Source organism: Artemia sp. Qi Xiang Cuo, chromosome 3 (assembly GCF_049724085.1).
Source record: "Artemia sp. Qi Xiang Cuo chromosome 3, ASM4972408v1, whole genome shotgun sequence".
Classification (NCBI taxonomy): domain Eukaryota; kingdom Metazoa; phylum Arthropoda; class Branchiopoda; order Anostraca; family Artemiidae; genus Artemia; species Artemia sp. Qi Xiang Cuo.
In genome coordinates, this window is record NC_142796.1 from 11,590,256 (window position 1) to 11,607,483 (window position 17,228).

At 37.3% G+C, this 17,228-nt stretch overlaps 1 protein-coding gene across 1 annotated transcript; it reads left to right on the forward strand.

Annotated features, from left to right (window-relative positions):
* The first annotated feature begins 404 nt into the window (after positions 1–404).
* On the forward strand, positions 405–16,546 carry LOC148953765 (uncharacterized). The gene is made up of 5 exons (XM_089085890.1): positions 405–480; positions 945–1,048; positions 5,299–6,507; positions 11,098–11,200; positions 16,479–16,546. Exons 1-5 carry the CDS (start codon positions 405–407, stop codon positions 16,544–16,546), a joined length of 1,560 nt encoding a protein of 519 aa, XP_088942016.1.
* Positions 16,547–17,228: the final 682 nt, after the last annotated feature.

Sequence of the window (17,228 nt, forward strand, 5' to 3'; positions counted from 1 at the left end):
CTGCTTCCCTATAGACAGCTCCAGATAGCAAAACAAATGACACAGAGGCCAATAGATCAACGAAATCTGGAAGAAGAAGAGCAGGCATACGATCACTCTTTATTTCCAGTCGATCAAAACAAGTTACTCTGCATAAAAATTGCCACTTTCTGTGATTGATAAGCCAGATATGAAACAGCTTATATAAAAATAAAAGCGGACTTGAAAGCACCATCCTGGGGAACCATCCATCGTCACATAAGTCTTGCTGATAGAAAAAAAAACAAGTTAAACTGAAGTCTAGCTTGACTTTTGACTGCGGTTCTGTAAAAGGATCTGGCTTTATAGGTGTTACTGCCTATTACCCCAGGAAGATGAAAACGAGCAGAAATTGCACCACTGTGTTTCTTATTTCAAGAGGCCAAATGAATGACAAATGGCTTCGGAATGACAATTCTCATAAAGCTACTAACATTCGTTCAGCAATCCAAGCTTTAATCAGTAAGTTTTCACTGAAAGATAAGATTTACCGCGTTTTGACTGATTCTGGGAACAATGTCACAAAGCCTTCCTAAGGGCTGAGAGCACATCCCTGAACTTTGTGTTCTGCACATTGTCTTCGTTTATAATTTTCACTCACTCCTGAATTTTAGTCCACTCGAAACTTGGCCAATGATTTCCCTGAAGAAGATTGCTTCAGTATTTAATCTTTTTTTTGTATTTAATCGTTCAAGGAGAAATTCCTTGTATATCTTTTAGAGCTTTGCGGTAATCTTTTTCTTTTTTTATCAACTTACATAAATACTGTAGCGTAAATTTATAGAAATCCTGGGGGGGGGGTGGAAGTGAATCTTTTTTATATTCAATCCTTTGAAATAGTGGCAGATCTAGTTTCTGGAGGGGGGGGGGCTCGGCTAAGAAATAAAATTAGTGTTCTTAGATTGAGTACTTATATTTACTTATAGTTAAGGGTGCCGCTACCTCTTCTCCGTTGGGAATGGACCATGAAAGCGTGCCTACACAATCAGAAGCATGCTCACTCATATTCTTAAAACAAAAGTTTGAAATGGTAACAATTTCTATAATAGAGCAAGTGTATGGGTTGGAGAAAGTATTTTCTGTCGCAAAGCAACAGTAATTTTCGAAATAAATTATCAAAAAGTGCAGTTGTCCTTATATTTGCATCTCTTTGAAAACCTATTTAAGAGAAGATAATAAATAGGTAGCGAAGGATCTAAGTTTTTTTTTTAAACACAGAATTTGAGAAATTTCATTTTATTTATTTGCTTAAGTATGAATTGAATGGATGGCCTAGAACAGTAGTTTCTAGCGCGAAGTACCGTAAAAATATGCAGTGTACCCTTAAACCGTGTATTTTTCTTTTGATTTGTGTCTCAGATACATTTTAGGAAATAATTAATCTTAAAGGGCTTTTTTAAGCTGCGAGAAGTGAAAAATTTTGAATTGGCAGTAAGAAAAGTCTTTTTACCGTGAATTTTTTTTCTTTCATACTTTTGTTTAAGATGGCTTCCGAAAATCAGGGTGGACCCTCCCAAAGCAAATATGGGTTCTACTTAAAAACTAATGAGTTTGAGCTGATTGCATAAGTTGATCACGACAATTATTTGATTATCGAAATATCTCAACTAACTAAAATACAGTTCTGGGAAGTTTGAGGAGACGCTGTATAGACATAATAGTGCATTTTTGGAGAAAAGGGACAGGAAAATCGAAGAAAATAACCATAGAGAAAAAAAGAATGGCGATGTGTGTGTGTATAGACAGTTTTTCACCCCTTTATTAGAAAATTTGTTTTTTTTGTGAAAATTGCTCCAATAGTGTTACGCTTTCCCAAAAGTGTGTTGGCCGGGAAAAGCGCTACCCGTGGCAAGTGCCAACCCTGACGAGAAGTTAATGAGAGAATAAAAGTTGATGTTTGAAGATTGGAGAACCAATCACTTTCTGGACTCAAAACAGATAAATCTTTCTGGAGCTGCCAGATATTGCTCTAGAGCATCTTAGCATACCTTCTACTAGTGTGTCAAGCGAAGCGGTATTTCATCGCCGGTTAATTCACACAAAAGCAGTATGCCCGGCCAATGCCCAAAACTCTGGAATAGCGCATGTTTTTAAGTGATAAGCTTTAAGGCTTGAACAATTGATGCTCTTATTAACTTTTGATAATAAACTTATTACAAAGCTTTTTCCCTTGAAGCTTTAAGTGTTCGAAAAAACAGCTGTTTAAATAGATGTTTTCTGTTTTTACCAAAAAAACAGAAAAGAAACAGAAACAGGTCTTCTGTTTTTTGTTAACCCGAACTTATTCTGTTGTGTTTCATTTAAGGTATCTTTGTTGTTTTTTTCTTTTTCTTCAGAAAAACAGAACAGTGTCCTTGCTTAGTTATAATTCTGACTGTTGTTTCTCTTCTAACCGTATATGTAATTTACAATTCGATGTATTCGTTGTGATGCTGGTTGTCGCACATGGCATCTATCCATATACTTCATATATTTTCATGCATCATTACCTCCGACTTTGGATTGTTCCAATCCCTATGCCCTCTAAAACATCTAAAACAGGCATTAGCATAATCAGTGGCGGATCCAGGGGGCGCCCCCCAGCGTAGTCTAAAGTAGTGTAATTTACTTAATTAACTCAAGTTTGCGTTAACTAAACTTGCTCCTAACGCAAGTTTATCGGATCAATCTATTTTGCCCCCCCCCTAATTTTTTTTCGGATCAAACAATTTTGCGCCCCCCCCCCTAAACAGTTACTGGATCCACCCCTGAGCAGAATCATCGTTTTATTCTTTAATTTCAAGTCATAGGGTGGAAAATCAGCAGTTTCAGTTGAAATAAGAATTTCTGCCGTGAATTCAATTCCTCCTTCCTGCTTAGCCTTTACACTTAAACTAACGACATAAGCTAACCGCTTAATCCTAACAATGTGTAAATTTGCTTTTTTTACTCTAATTTAAGGAAGTCTATTCGTAAAAATCAGTTTTGCTTTTACGGACCATGTGTGAGTACAAGGAAGATTTTTTACGCATTCAAGATACAGCAAAAGCAACTCTGTTGTTAAGTATATTTTCGAAGCCAACATGTCAGTCAGAAATTAAATATTGTTAGGAGGTACAGAAGACAGCAACAACAAAAAATCAAAGTGAAAAGTGATGGGCCTATTTTAAAATCAACCCATTAATATCAAGGGTGTTCCCCTTAAGGAGAACCTAGTAAAGAACAAACTCTAGCCTCCTGGGTCCTGGGTATGTTCCTGATTCGGGGTGAATATTAATTTTGTAATTAACCAATGAAAAAAAATACACCAAGCCAATTTATGAAAAGTTTTATTTTTTTTTACAGCCTGGGGGGCCGGGGGGGAAGGACAACCTATTGGACATTGTGAATCAATTTCTTATAATTTTAAAATACGAGTTAAAAAATGACATGAGAAGTTAAACAATCAACATACATAACACATAAAAACAACCTGTGTCAATTATGGACACCCGAGAAACAGCCTTAAACGTGCTTACGAACCTGAAAGCATAAATAAGCATCATGCGCTTCACATTATATTGTTATTTACAGTTTTCATCCAGGCCTCTATGTTCAATCTGACTTATTAAGCATCATATCAAAGCAAGAACGATGCGGTGTATTTAATGCGCTTTCTGGTCTCGATGACACAGGGCATATTTTTCTTTTTTTAGCCAACTGTTCGAGTTTATCTTCATTTTTAGCATCTTCCAGTTGCTAAAGATACCATCAGTTGATCACTAAGGCTCTTTAACAAAATATTCCGCTACATGAAAACTGAAGTGGATCAGCTGATTGTAGGGTTTGTTCCCTTTGATTGAATCCAGCCTTTTGAGTTGCCAGGCATTCTGAAGAACCAATTCAATGAAATGGGGAATAGCTCAAAATTGTCATTTATTTGTTCTGCTGCTGAATATGTAATAACACTCCATGTAGTCAAAGGGTTTGACTTTGCCCATGTACTTGTTGTGCTGTCCTACCACAAGAGGACTTGGGATATCTACATATTTTCTTTAAGAGTCGTTATATCTTGACACAGGTAGCTCGGGTTCTTTACCATAGCAGCTTGAAGCTAGAAAAATGGGCTTGTTGTCGTACCACTACGTAACGACTACAACTCGATCTTCTCGCGTGAACGTAAAGGACGTCCCACATCCATTTCTCTTTATTTCACGATCGGTCTTCACTGGTAGATCTTCAAATCGATTTTTCATGAGCGTGCTGGGTGCATTTCTGCGCTTTTCTGATAATTTTTCAAGCAAAGATATGCTAGTGAAGTACCTATCAAAGAAAAGATATGCACCTTCAATTATATTTTGGTATAGGTTTAGCAAAGTGGCACTACTTAGACCTTTAGCTTTTAGTTTTGGTTTAAATATTGCCTTTCCTAGGTAGATTACGAAATCACAAACCAGAGCTGATGAGCCTGCTAAAACAAACTTCTTTAAGCTAAAAGGATTTCGCTTATCTAGTATGTACGGCTTCAGGCTGCATTACCAAGCAAAGGGAATCATTTGTTTGTCAATGCAAAGGAAGTGTTCTCACTCAAGCTTTATATTCTAATCTTCACCAAAGTCAGAAGGGGGTACACTTTTAAATGACAACGCTTTTTTTTGGTATCTTTGTCAACCTTGTCATACAAAAGGAACTTCACATTCTGTTTAAGCTTGAAAAACCGATCTCGAGACATTTTCTCGCAGATGATAGGGACTTGAAATCTCGTGCTCCAAAACATTCTTAGACGAGGAAACTCCAGGTTACTCATGACCATAGAAATTTTAAAGAATACTTTCAGTTTGGAGGCCCTATCAGACAAAAATTTTTTTTGTGGCCTTCCAGTAATAACATTTCATTGCAAAAGCCATTGTCCAAAAAAAAAAATGGGTCAGAGAAGTACTTCAAAAAGTATTCATGTGGCTTCCAGCTTTCCCGTTGACTTGCATCTGAGTACAAGGGAAGGTATGAATGATGCTCGTTCAAGGTCTCTGAACTGGTCCACATTTTGTTGGGGCGGTGAATTTTTCCTGAGCGACTTGTGGTATGGAATCAGTTGTGAATGCTGGAATATACTGCGCTAGTGGAATTTCGTCTTTTCCTTCGTCGAATAGGACTGAGAAGTCATTGAGATTATCCCGATCTAGAAAGCCTTGAGACTCTTCTTCCCTATCAGAGGACACTTGGTCTGCATCTGTTGAACATGTGTTGCCAGGTAAATACCTCTTAGGGTTAGTTTTGTCGCTACTATCTTCCAAGTTGCTTTTATTACTGTTTTCAATCAAGGACAAGGCATTTTCCAAGGATACTTCAAAAGAAAACTTCTATCTCCAGCTTCAAAGTCTGGTTGATTCTGTCCCTAAAAAGGACATAATCTTTGTCATTGGTGACTTCAACGCCACCGTCGGAAACAACCACACAGGACACGAAGATGTAATGGGCAAATTTGGACATGGAAAAATGAACGGAAGAGGAGAACGCCTTATCGAATTCTGCAGAGACAGCGATTTAGTCATTACAAACACACTGTTAAAGCACAGACCTCGCCGTAAGACATCCTGGACCTCACCGGATGGAAAAACTAAAAACTTAATAGACTATATCCTCGTGTCTAGACGTTGGAAGATGTCTCTCCTAAACACAGTCACGCTAGCTGGTGGTGACTTTGACAGCGATCGCTCACTTGTCATATCTAAGTCCAAGACAAGACTTAAAACAACTTCAAAGTTATCTCCGAAAACCTACAAGTTTCGAGTAGATCTACTGAAAGACGAAAACACACATATGACCTATATCACCATTCTATCCGAAAAAATTTCGGAGCTCACGTCGAGATCTCCACCTATCCTGTCTAAGGTAGATATTGACAACCCGGTGACTAGCAGCACAAATATCATATGTGATGTCGCTCATTCCACACTGGGTACCCAAAAAAACATTCAGAAACCTTGGATAACAGACGAGATCATTTCACTCTGCAACGAAAAGCGCCAACTCACGAACAAGCAAGATAAAGAAAGTAGGGACCGGTACAAGCAACTCAAACGAGCTGTTGAGAAATTCATCAGAAGTGCTCATCGTGCTTTTATTAAAGAAACGTGTGATCAATTTAAATCGACCTTCAAGAAAGGAGACCCCCACTACACGTATAGAAGAGTGCGGGAATTGGCCAAAAAGAAGGACATCAAAGCGTTCTCCCTTCTTGACAAACAGGGAAACCAAATACAATCCACAAACGGAATCCGGTCTCGATGGAAAAACTATTTTAAAAATAAACTGAATCTGGACATCCACCCAGACCCTACAATTCTCAACACTTTCTCTATAACCTCTACAGATCCAAGTCTTCCCCCTCATCACTCTGAAATAGAAGCGGCTATCAGAGACTTGAGAACAAACAAAGCTGCCGGCCCCGATGGAATCCAGCCCGAACTACTGAAAGTAAACTGCGAACCACTCCTTGACCTTTACCACAAAATTGCCGCAGCTGCTTGGGTAAAATGTCACTTCCCCTCGCCCTGGTGCGAAACCACGATTATCCTCCTTCATAAGAAAGGCTCTAAAGCTGTCTGCGACAACTACCGCCCAATATGTCTTACCAGCCACGCAGCAAAAATCCTCACCAGAGTCGTGCTCGGGTGTATACGAGCCATTTACTCAATGGTCATTCCAGAATACCAAGCCGGCTTCCGACCTAATAGATCAACAATTGATCAGATATTCACTGTTCGGCAGATCATGGAAAAGTATAGCGAACTTGGCCGCAGCATCTACCACCTTTTCATAGACTTTAAACAAGCTTTCGATCGGATATGGAGAGAAGGTCTATGGCACATCCTTCTTCACTTTGGCATCCCATCCAACCTGATCTCGCTGATCAAAGACATGTATAAGAAGTTCAGTAGCCACGTCATGACTGGAGAAGGACTTACTGAGAGCTTCAAAACCTCTACCGGAGTACTTCAAGGTTGCCTAATATCACCGGAGCTGTTCAATCTCTTCCTGACTGCAGCCCTTTCACTCACAGATAACCCGCCCGGCGCCCTTGTCGGAGGAGTGGTGATAGACAAACTGGCTTACCACAAAATTGCCACAGCTGTTTGGGAAAAATGTCACTTCCCCTCGCCCTGGTGCGAAGCCACGATAATACCCCTGCATAAGAAAGGCTCTAAAGCTGTCTGCGACAACTACCGCCCAATAAGTCTTACCAGCCATGCCGCAAAAACCCTCACAAGAGTCATGCTCGGGCGTATACGAGCCATTTCCTCAATGGTCATTCCAGAATACCAAGCCGGCTTCCGACCTAATAGATCAACAATTGATCAGATATTCACTGTTCGGCAGATCATAGAAAAGTATAGCGAACTTGGCCACAGCATCTACCACCTTTTTATAGACTTTAAACAAGCTTTTGATAGGATATGGAGAGAAGGTCTATGGTGCATCCTTCTTCACTTTGGCATCCCATCCGACCTGATCTCGCTGATCAAAGACATGTATAAGAAGTTCAGTAGCCACGTCATGACTGGAGAGGGACTTACCGATAGCTTCAAAACCTCTACCGGAGTACTTCAAGGTTGCCTAATATCACCGGAGCTGTTCAATCTCTTCCTGACTGCAGCCCTTTCACTCACAGATAACCCGCCCGGCGCCCTTGTCGGAGGAGTGGTGATAGACAAACTGGCTTATGCTGATGACATAGTTCTAATAGCCGAGTCCCTTCAAGATCTACAATCTCAGGCTAACAGCGTTCACTCGTCCACCAACCTCTTCGGGATGGCAATCAACACCTCAAAAACGAAAGCCATGCGCTGTTCACGCAAATTCGATTCACAGGTAAATCTCAGCCTTCAGCTTGGTGAAGGTACCATTGAGTGGGTGGAAGGCTTCCCCTACCTTGGGAGCTTACTTACTTATGATAACAACCAACTCAAAGACATCAAGAGACGCCTGACACTTGTAAACTCCAGTTTGAAAGCTCTGATATCCATCTGGAGGAATAAGAACTTAACAACAACTCTCAAAACGAGACTCTTCTACTCCCTCATTATTCCGATCGCCATCTATGCCTGTGAATCCTGGACGCTTAAAACAGACGATCAACGCTGCCTAGCTGCCTTTGAAACCAAATCCCTATGACGTATCGCTGGTATCACCTTCCATGACAGAATCTCCAACTCCAAGCTTCTCCATAATCTGAAAGTCAAATTTACAATACTGGACAAAATAAAACTACAACAACTCAAATGGCTTGGACATACCCAACGCATGGCTAGCACTCGTCTCCCGAAGATAGCCTTCGATGGACGAGTACACGGTTCTCAACCCAGAGGTCGCCCTCCGAAGAGATGGAAAGAAAACTTCTCACCTTACAACCTGCCACAACTCTGCCGCCTGGCCGACAACAGAAGCACCTACAGGAGGCACATCAATGAACTGGTTAAAGAAGAGGCCCCAATATGACCTTCAAAGACGGATGGGACATAAGTCAAGTAAGTCAAGATACAAATATTAAATTTACAGTTGAGTTTGAGGAAAATAATAAATTACCTTTTCTGGATATTTTATTAATTAAAAGGGATCTCCATTTACTTTTCTCGATTTACAGAAAACCAACGCACAATGATAGGTATTTGAATTTTCATTCTTGCCACCCTATGTCGGCGAAACGGGGCGTTGTAATTTCACTTCGCCTTTAGAATTTGTTCCCAGGAATTTCTGGATTTGGAATTGCTATACTCGAGGGATATTTTGTTTTGTAACAATTACCCAATTAAGTTCATTGACAAAATAATTGAAAATAGACGTGTTAAACATGATAGTAGGGTTATTGGGTTTTCTCAGTCTTCAGATTTAAATGCATCAAAAATTTTCATTTCATTGCCATATGTACCTGGTTTGGGTGAGAAGCTTTCACGGATTTTGCGTAAATTTAACATTGATACATGTTTCCAATCGTTGAGGCCAATGGGTAGTTTCTTTAGTTCTGGAAAGGATTTAACCCGGAGAAAATTAATAAGTGGGGTGTATAAGAATTCGTGTCCTTGTGGGAAGTTCTATATCAGTAGAGCTCGTCAGAAATTTGTGCAAAGATTTATTAAGCATCGCAATTCAATAAAAAAAACCTTAAATTAAGCAAGCCTCCGGAAACTTTTGTTTCAGCCTTAGCAAAACATATTTGGTTTCAGCCAGATCACTTTGTACAATTGGATGAGGCCTTAGCTATTTCAAATGATGAGGGGTATACTCAATGGGCGAGAGAAGCCATAGAAATTAAAAAACATGTTTGCTAACCTTTCGATAAATAGGGACACAGGTAATTTAAATATTGACCCAATTTATGATAATCTTCTAAAGAATGAATCAACAGTCAATAAGGGAGTTAAGATTTTAAATAATCACCAGGGGACTATTTTACATGCTAGACCAAAATGATTTGCTTCAATAATAGCCAATAAAAGGATTATTTCGCAACAGAATAATTAAAGTAATTTCCAGTTTGTTTTATTTTCCCTCAATTCTTCTTGTGCTCTCACTGAAATAACTCTATAATACCATCTTTTCCCTACGTGGATCAGTTTGTGCCAATTGTATATTTTTTTATTTTTTTTTTTGGTGGTGGTTTTATTGGTGTTTTAGTTTTAACTTGGTTGTTTTTTTTTTTTTTTCTTGTTCCTCTTGTGTTTCTTTTGTGCTGAAGACGCCTTGTTTGGATACAGGCGAAATATCCGTGTTGTTTTACATTTTTGTTTCTTTTCTCTCCATTGGCCGCAGTCTCGTTTGCTGTTTTTTTTTTTTGTTTTTTTTTTTTAACTAAGATTTTTCTCTTTGTTGTTTTTTTTACTTAAGGTTTATGTGCCAGGGGGAATTTTAATGTTATATTTTTCTGTTCTTCTGCGGTTTTAAAAGATCAACAAAAACTACAATTCTCCTATCATTCCATATCTGAGATTAAATTCTATCCGTCAACAAAACTACATTCTTGAAATTTTGTTTGCATAGTTCTTTAGATTGAAAATATGTTGGATGGTGGTTGAATAAACGATAATTTTACTGTTTTAAAGCAAGTTTCAATCCTTCGAAGAAAAAATCAAGTAATATAATAATTCCAGCACCGTAAATGGATAGACCTGCGACTAATAAACCCAATAATATAAGTATCTAGTACTTTGGTATAAACCACAGCTGCAGGCTTTTTGCAGAACAAGGACGCCGGCAGAAACATTTTCCAGGGGGGCCAGACGCCAAAATAGCAGTGGTGGTTGGGTGATAGTTTAGGTGGTTTAGGGCACCAAACCACAACTTTAAGAGGACTAATTTGCAATCAATTGAAATCCTGAGAAGCTAGTTGATTTTAAAATATCAATAACTATATTTTAGGCTTCCCAGTTGCAAAATAAGTAATGCCACACGGTGACAGTACTGGATTCAACCAAGTTGATTTGTTTTATTTGTAATGAAATTAGGCTACGTCTGGTTATCTGTAATTACGTATCAGCTGTAATGAGAGGGGTGGGGGTGAGTCATTGTTTAGCTGGGGGTAGGGTAGATTCCTACAAAAATACATTTTAATGGAAAAACTGCTTACTCTTCATGAGGCTTCAGATAAATGTTGACAGAGTTAGGGGGGAGTAGGAATTAATTAAATTGTTTCTCTATACAGTAAAAATGTTAAATTCCCATATCTACCAGCACAGAGATGGAAAAGGTCACATTAGCCCCGCCATGAAATTTCTTTGGGGTGGCAAATACTGCTAGGAACTTAGTTTTCAGCAATTTTAAATGGTAATATTTTTCTTCTTTTATTTATACGAAGTACTTTGATGTATTTAAAAAAATGTGTGTAGGCAAACGCATTTATCGATAAGAAAATCCTATTGTAGAGGTTGTGATGGCTTCGGTTATATAGAAGATCAAAAGTCTCACAGAATTTCCATCCATACAAGCAATAATATACCTTTTCATTCAAACGAAATTCCTTAGTAGTAATATTAAAAAGACTTTTTACCACAATTGGTATTCATTGCCAATTTTTTAAGCATGTTCATATATTATCCAAAATTTAAATTGAAAACTTAGACATAGTACGGTACTGATAAATGTGCAATTATTGGATTACACATTTTAAAAGCAATTGGCCAGGGATATACTGGACCGATACCTCAAATTATATCTTGGCTTGGCCTTGGTATGATTTGGAAAACAATTATAAATTAAACAAAAAGAGCTTTTCAACTGAAAGAAAGGAACAGATTTGAAACCTATTTGAAAAGATTGTTCTTTGTATGAAGGAGGATGTCTCCTCCTTAGCTCATTACTCTTTACTTCGAAGTTCGGCTTTTTTCCCAAATTTGTTAAGAAAATTTGCAATTGTAAAAAAAAAAAAAATTCAAAGCCCTAAAAAACTTTTGTTTAATGAGCAAGGTGTTGAGAAGGGGGCAGTCCCCCTTATATACAGAGTAATTTATATTTGTTTTAAGTTTTAACTTTGCTCCTTACTTTAGTTGAAAAACCTTTTCTATTTGTTTAATTACATTTCATGAAACTGTAGTAGAGTTTTATGAATACAATGCTTTTGGTAACGCATAAACAACGATCAGTATTTCAATGATCTCTGTTTGGATTTTGATGGGTAGTCAAACAGTTCGTGGTAACGAACTGTAAGTAAGGTGCAACGCGGATCAATAATAATAGAAACTCTAAAAAACGGAATTTTGATATCGATATATACATCAAATGAATTGACTTATCATGCTGATTCCAAATATGTAAGTTTCATTAAGTTTAGTTTTACCCATCAAAAGCTACGAACCTGAGAAAATGTGTCTAATTTTCGAAAAAGGGAGAAAGACCCCCTTGAAGTCGTAGAATTTCAAGGAAAATCCCACCATCAGGTTATCAAACACCAAAATATTTAATGCCTTTAGTCTCAGTGTTTATAGAAAGTAACGCATTATCAATGTAGTTTGTTCAGAGTAAATTTTTATTTGATTAAGAAAATCAAATAAAAATTTTTAATTCAATATTTTTAAATTAACTTTGGATACCAAATGCCAGTATATTTTACGACTTTATACTTTATAACTGTAAAAAATGAAATATGTTTCAAAGTGACAACTAGATAAAAACAATCACTCCTGGGAAAAATGATAATAAAACACAAGAAACGTATCCGTTCAGGGGGAAAATACAGAAATTCACAGCATTCCGTTCAGGGGAAACATTTCAATGGCTTAATGGCTTCTAATGGCATAATGGTTTTAATGGCTTCATATATCAGCTCAGGGGTACTCTCGAAATGCAAGCAAAAGTTGCCAGCATATTCTTACCGAAATTGCCCCTTATTAAGTTGTTTTCCTTGTCTTTTATAATTATACGAACTTTCTTGTGTTCTAATAACTGCACTAATTACTAATAAACAAATACATATTTAGGATCGCCATAAAAAGCTGATTCTTTGACTGAATTTTATCAATAGTTAGGCTCTTATACTTTCGTTATTGACAAGGATCATTATTTACTTACCATTCATAATTATGAAGAATTTGATTTTTTTTTTTTGCTCCAGCCAAATCATATATAAAAAAAAAAATATTTATGGAAAACTGGTTAGGGGTCACTCAGTCGCAAATTAGAACTTATATTTTCCTTATTGAGGGTCAAAATCTATTGGCAGGCAGCCGATAACGGGGCAACACGTGTTATTTCTAGACCCCGGCGCCGCGCCGGCGGATCGACCGAACCCCCCCCCCGAGAGGCCCGGTCGAACGCCACCGAAGTGTCATAACGCCGCCGGCGCACCGCAGGCACGCCACAGCCGGCAGAGGCGGCGGCGTTCGGTCGACTTTAAATTATTTTTGTGGCAATTCTTTATTGCGTCAACCGCAAAGTCGGAGCTTTTCCTTCTCGTGTGGTTTAGTATTTCGATTTTCCTGATTAGAAATCAAGCAGAGCTTGCACTATCCCCGAATTTTCGGGTATTTCTCCGAAAATCTATGCGTCACCCCGAAAAAAAATTTGGTTCACCGAATCCCCGAAAATCACACAATTACGATGCCACCCCTAGCGATTTATCACCAGTGACTTTCCCTGCCAAATATTACTTTGCATACCATAATTCTTCACTACTCTCTTGTTCATTAATTTTCGTCTCTTTTGTTACTTTGCATAAAAGCCAGACAGATGCAATATGCTATTGCAAATATTGCAATACACACAGTTCTTCATATGTTGACAAGAAAAGTATCGTCTTTATGAAATGAGTTTAAATCATTTTGAATGCAGTTTCCCAATCGCTATTTCTTACATCATTCGTAGTCAAGAATTTTATTTTCAAGTTGAATAGAACTATAGAACGCATTCACTACTATACAGCTTCAGCCTTTTGTTGGATTTTGAAATTGATAGCCGACAGATTGTTTCTACAGCTGAGTTGTAAGTTTGCAGATTTTTTTTTTGCTGTTTTTAGATAAGATTTTCTTAATGTTTAATACTCAATTATTTAACACCTGATAGAAAATACAATCTTCTTTCTGGAAAATTTTTACCCCCTCCCCCCCCCAAAAAAACAAAAAACAAAACAAAAACAAACTTCGGCTGAGACAAAATTTAGCTATAGACTAAGCTATGTACAAGATGGGGGAATTAAAGATTGAACCGAAAGTTACCCCAAAAATATGATTCATAAATAAATTGTAAATTATTGCCTATAGGGGGGGATAGGGGGCTATCATTTTTAAATGATAATACCTCTTTTTTGTATTGAAAGCAGGGATGCCAAAAAGATAATTATGTTTTTCATTTAAGGTGGAGACAGAAAAAAATGATACCAAAGTCCCCGGGAAACCATTGAACTATTTTGATAGACCCAGGGCCCCCCCATTAGGACTCTTTCAGTGTCTTGGGTCTTTTGCGACTTATCACGGGCTCTTGGCCTTATTTGGCTTTTGTGTGTGTTCCCTTTTAATTCCATTCTTTGGATCTTATGGAATGCCATGGCGAATCCATCACTCAGTTTTCCAATAATTTGAGGTATATCTAAATAATTTCGATATTTTTGTTGTTGTCTTTGTACCCCTTTACTTATACCCTCAATTTTTTTTCAAGGAACACTAAGCTGTTTAACGTTATTTTGCGTGTTTGTTTGAACCGTATAGTGACCTAGTTAATTATAAAGTAAATTATTTTTCTAGTGAAAGCTGAGACGGTATCCTATCAAGGTGGTATCCAGAGGGGGGGTAGGGAGGTATTATATTTAAATGATAATAGCTCGAAATTTTATTTATTGAAAGCAGGGATCCCAAAAAGTTCATTTTTTTTTAATTTAAAGCAGAGACGGCATTCTATCAAGGTGGTATCCAGAGGGGGGAGGGGGGTATTGAGCTATCATATTTAAATGATAATATCTCAATTTTTTTAAGCAGAGGTGCCAATAAGTTAATTTTTTTTTAGTTAAAGCAGAGACGGTATCCTATCAAGATGGTATTCAGAAGGGGAGGGGGCATAGGGAGTTATTGTATTTAAGTGATAGTACCTTGATTTTTTTTTTTTTATTGAAAGTAGGGAAGCCAAAAAGTTGAAAAGTTGACAAAAGTAACAAGATTTTCGTGAGTTATACTTGATACAGCAATTGCATGGTTTTATCGTCCAAAGGGAAACGGACATATGCGTCCAATCCGTTTTTTTTTTCCTATTGATGAAACGGGTTTACTTTGAAAACATTCATTCTTGTGTACCAGGTAGATTCACACTAAAACGAATTGGCGTGACGAAATCGATATCGACATCCCCACCTAACGTTGCGCTCGAGTAACAATGGCGCCCTTGGACCAGTGCCCAAGTTACATTAAAAGGTCAGGTTATAATAAAGGCTTTCAATTTGGGAGGTTCAAGGAGGAGTCTTTGACAGTCTTATGACCTCAGGGTACTAGATGTTGCAACGTTCTTACGCGTCTACAGTGGCTTAGAAAATTCGATCACCCCACAAATGATTACCAAAAATATGCACTAATGTAACATTTGGAATATTATAACACTTTTTTCAAAGCTTTGAAGAAAAGCAAAAGCTTAAATATGCCTTACTACACTTGAAAGCTATTTTAAAAAGACCCTCCTTGGAGATTTCCATGGAAATGACCATAGTAAAAGCTTTGAGTCTGGGTTGAAATCAAAGAGAAGTATTTAGATACTTTGAACACAAGTAATTTATTGTTGCAACTTTCTTAAATTTTGTAATTCTTGTGAGTATTCGGAAATCAAAGCTTAAACTCAATAACTGATACTAAGTGTCCAAATATTTTGCTTGGATTAAAAGTCACAAACTAGGAAGAGAATTTCAGCTTCTTCCTGGAGCTACTTCAGTCTGCATATTGTTTCATTTAATTACACTTAAAACGGATGAGCTTTTCATTTTTTACCTAAGAAAATAGCTGGCACTTCATTTTTCTTCATAGCAAATAAACTATTAAACGCTTTTTGTGTCATTGTAATTGACGTGTTCTCATGTGAAGTATTCATCTTGTATTTTTCAATTTGATAAATTTACTCCTTTTAGACGCAGTTTATAATTTGACTGATATTAGGTATTTATGAATTTATAATTTGGAATGAATCCCAAAAAGAAAAAACGAATCATATCCAAAAGAACAGCCAAAAGCAATGAAAAAGCAGCAGTTCAGCCTTAGCCTACATGACATATATTCTATAAAGAAGCCAAAAAAAACTTTAAAATGCATTTTTTTAAAATTGTTATTAAAAACAAGTTTTTAATACAAAAAGGCTTCTTAGGAATCCAAACGAGCCAAAAAAAAACAATCAATATCAAAGTCGCCTATTTAAACTGTTTTAAAGGTGCCAAAATAGATGTAAGCAAAGGGCACTATGAAAAAATTAAGTTTCTAAGTTCAAAGTTATATTCAAAGTTTTTACTCAGATAACTGACGAATTTTGTGATACGGTATTTGAAGTTTATATGCAGTAATGCTCGATGAAAAAAACTACTAATTTTGATAATTATTTATGTTAACAATACATAGCTAATAGATACTTCAACTACTCGTATTATGCAAGGGTTCTGAAACGCCACAGCCATTTCGTTTCTACCAGATTTCTACTTCTCTTGATGAATAACGAAGAAGACCAGTTCCCGCCAGTGACTTGTGAAGTTTTGAACTCATGATTAGGCTCGAATCTGTTGTAAATTTAAGCTGTGATTTGAGAAAGACTGATGAAAACATTAATGTTTGCGGTCAACATTGATCGCACCGGCGGCGCGCCGCCGACATCTTACCGGCAGCGCGCCACCGGCGTCCTACCGGCGGTGCGGCGCGGCGCGCTGTTTTTGGCCCCGCCGCCGCCGGTCTTCCCTCATCGGTGTGGCGCCGGGGTCTAGTTATTTCCCTTGATTTCCCTATTCTGCTCTCTTTCCTTTGGTTTCCTATAATTACTTTGTAATCTCCAATTTTCAGGGGGCCATGGTCCCCCTGTCGGAGCCCATGTCGCAGAATTGCTAGTTTCAGTGGGAACATATACCTAATTGCTAAGCTCAATATCAACATACCGGCTAGATGGAAAGGGAAGAAAGGGAGAGGGAAATAGTTTGAAAAAAAAGAAAGAGAGTAAGATTTTAATAAAAGTCAGCAATATAGATTATTAATGTTCCAAATAAATTATCTTAATAGAAGTTAGTCCGTCCCTTATGTGGCCTGCGAAGTCAATTAGAACCTTCAGGTTTGAATAAGGTTCCTTTTAGTTCTTTTTAGTTTTTAGTTTTGTGTGCATGTAAAGTCATTTTAAGAAACTGTATTTAAGTCAAGTATTATAGATAACTAAACCTTATAAACTTCTTTTTTTCCCAGTGGTGTCAATTGGAGGGAGAGGATATTTTCACTTTTTAATTTGAAGCGACCTTTTAGTTTTAAGTGTAGGTAAATTGCCTTTCAGAAGAATCATATTTAATGCAAGTCTTACATAACTTGTTAATTACGATACAAATAGTATCGTTAATTTAATAGCGCCTCCATTTAATTTAATGGCACCTCCATTTAATTTAATGACACCTCCTAAACTTGTTCTGTTCTCTGTGGCTTCAATAGGAGAAAAAGGATTTACCACCCTAAATGTTATTGCTTGTCTCTAATATTTAAAAAAGGCCTTTTTTTAAATATAATCACTGAAAAAATCTTTTTTTGGTATGTATCAAATTGAAAATACTTTTT

What these genes read in the sequence shown, in the direction of transcription:
- LOC148953765 (XM_089085890.1), top strand. Translation starts at nt 405, where the DNA reads ATGAATGACAAATGGCTTCGGAATGACAATTCTCATAAAGCTACTAAC. An exon ending in TAAAACAAAAGTTTGAAATG is followed by an intron (nt 1,049 to 5,298) that starts GTAACAATTTCT and finishes TTTTCAATCAAG; the next exon opens with GACAAGGCATTTTCCAAGGA. An exon ending in AAATTGCCGCAGCTGCTTGG is followed by an intron (nt 6,508 to 11,097) that starts GTAAAATGTCAC and finishes ACTTAGACATAG; the next exon opens with TACGGTACTGATAAATGTGC.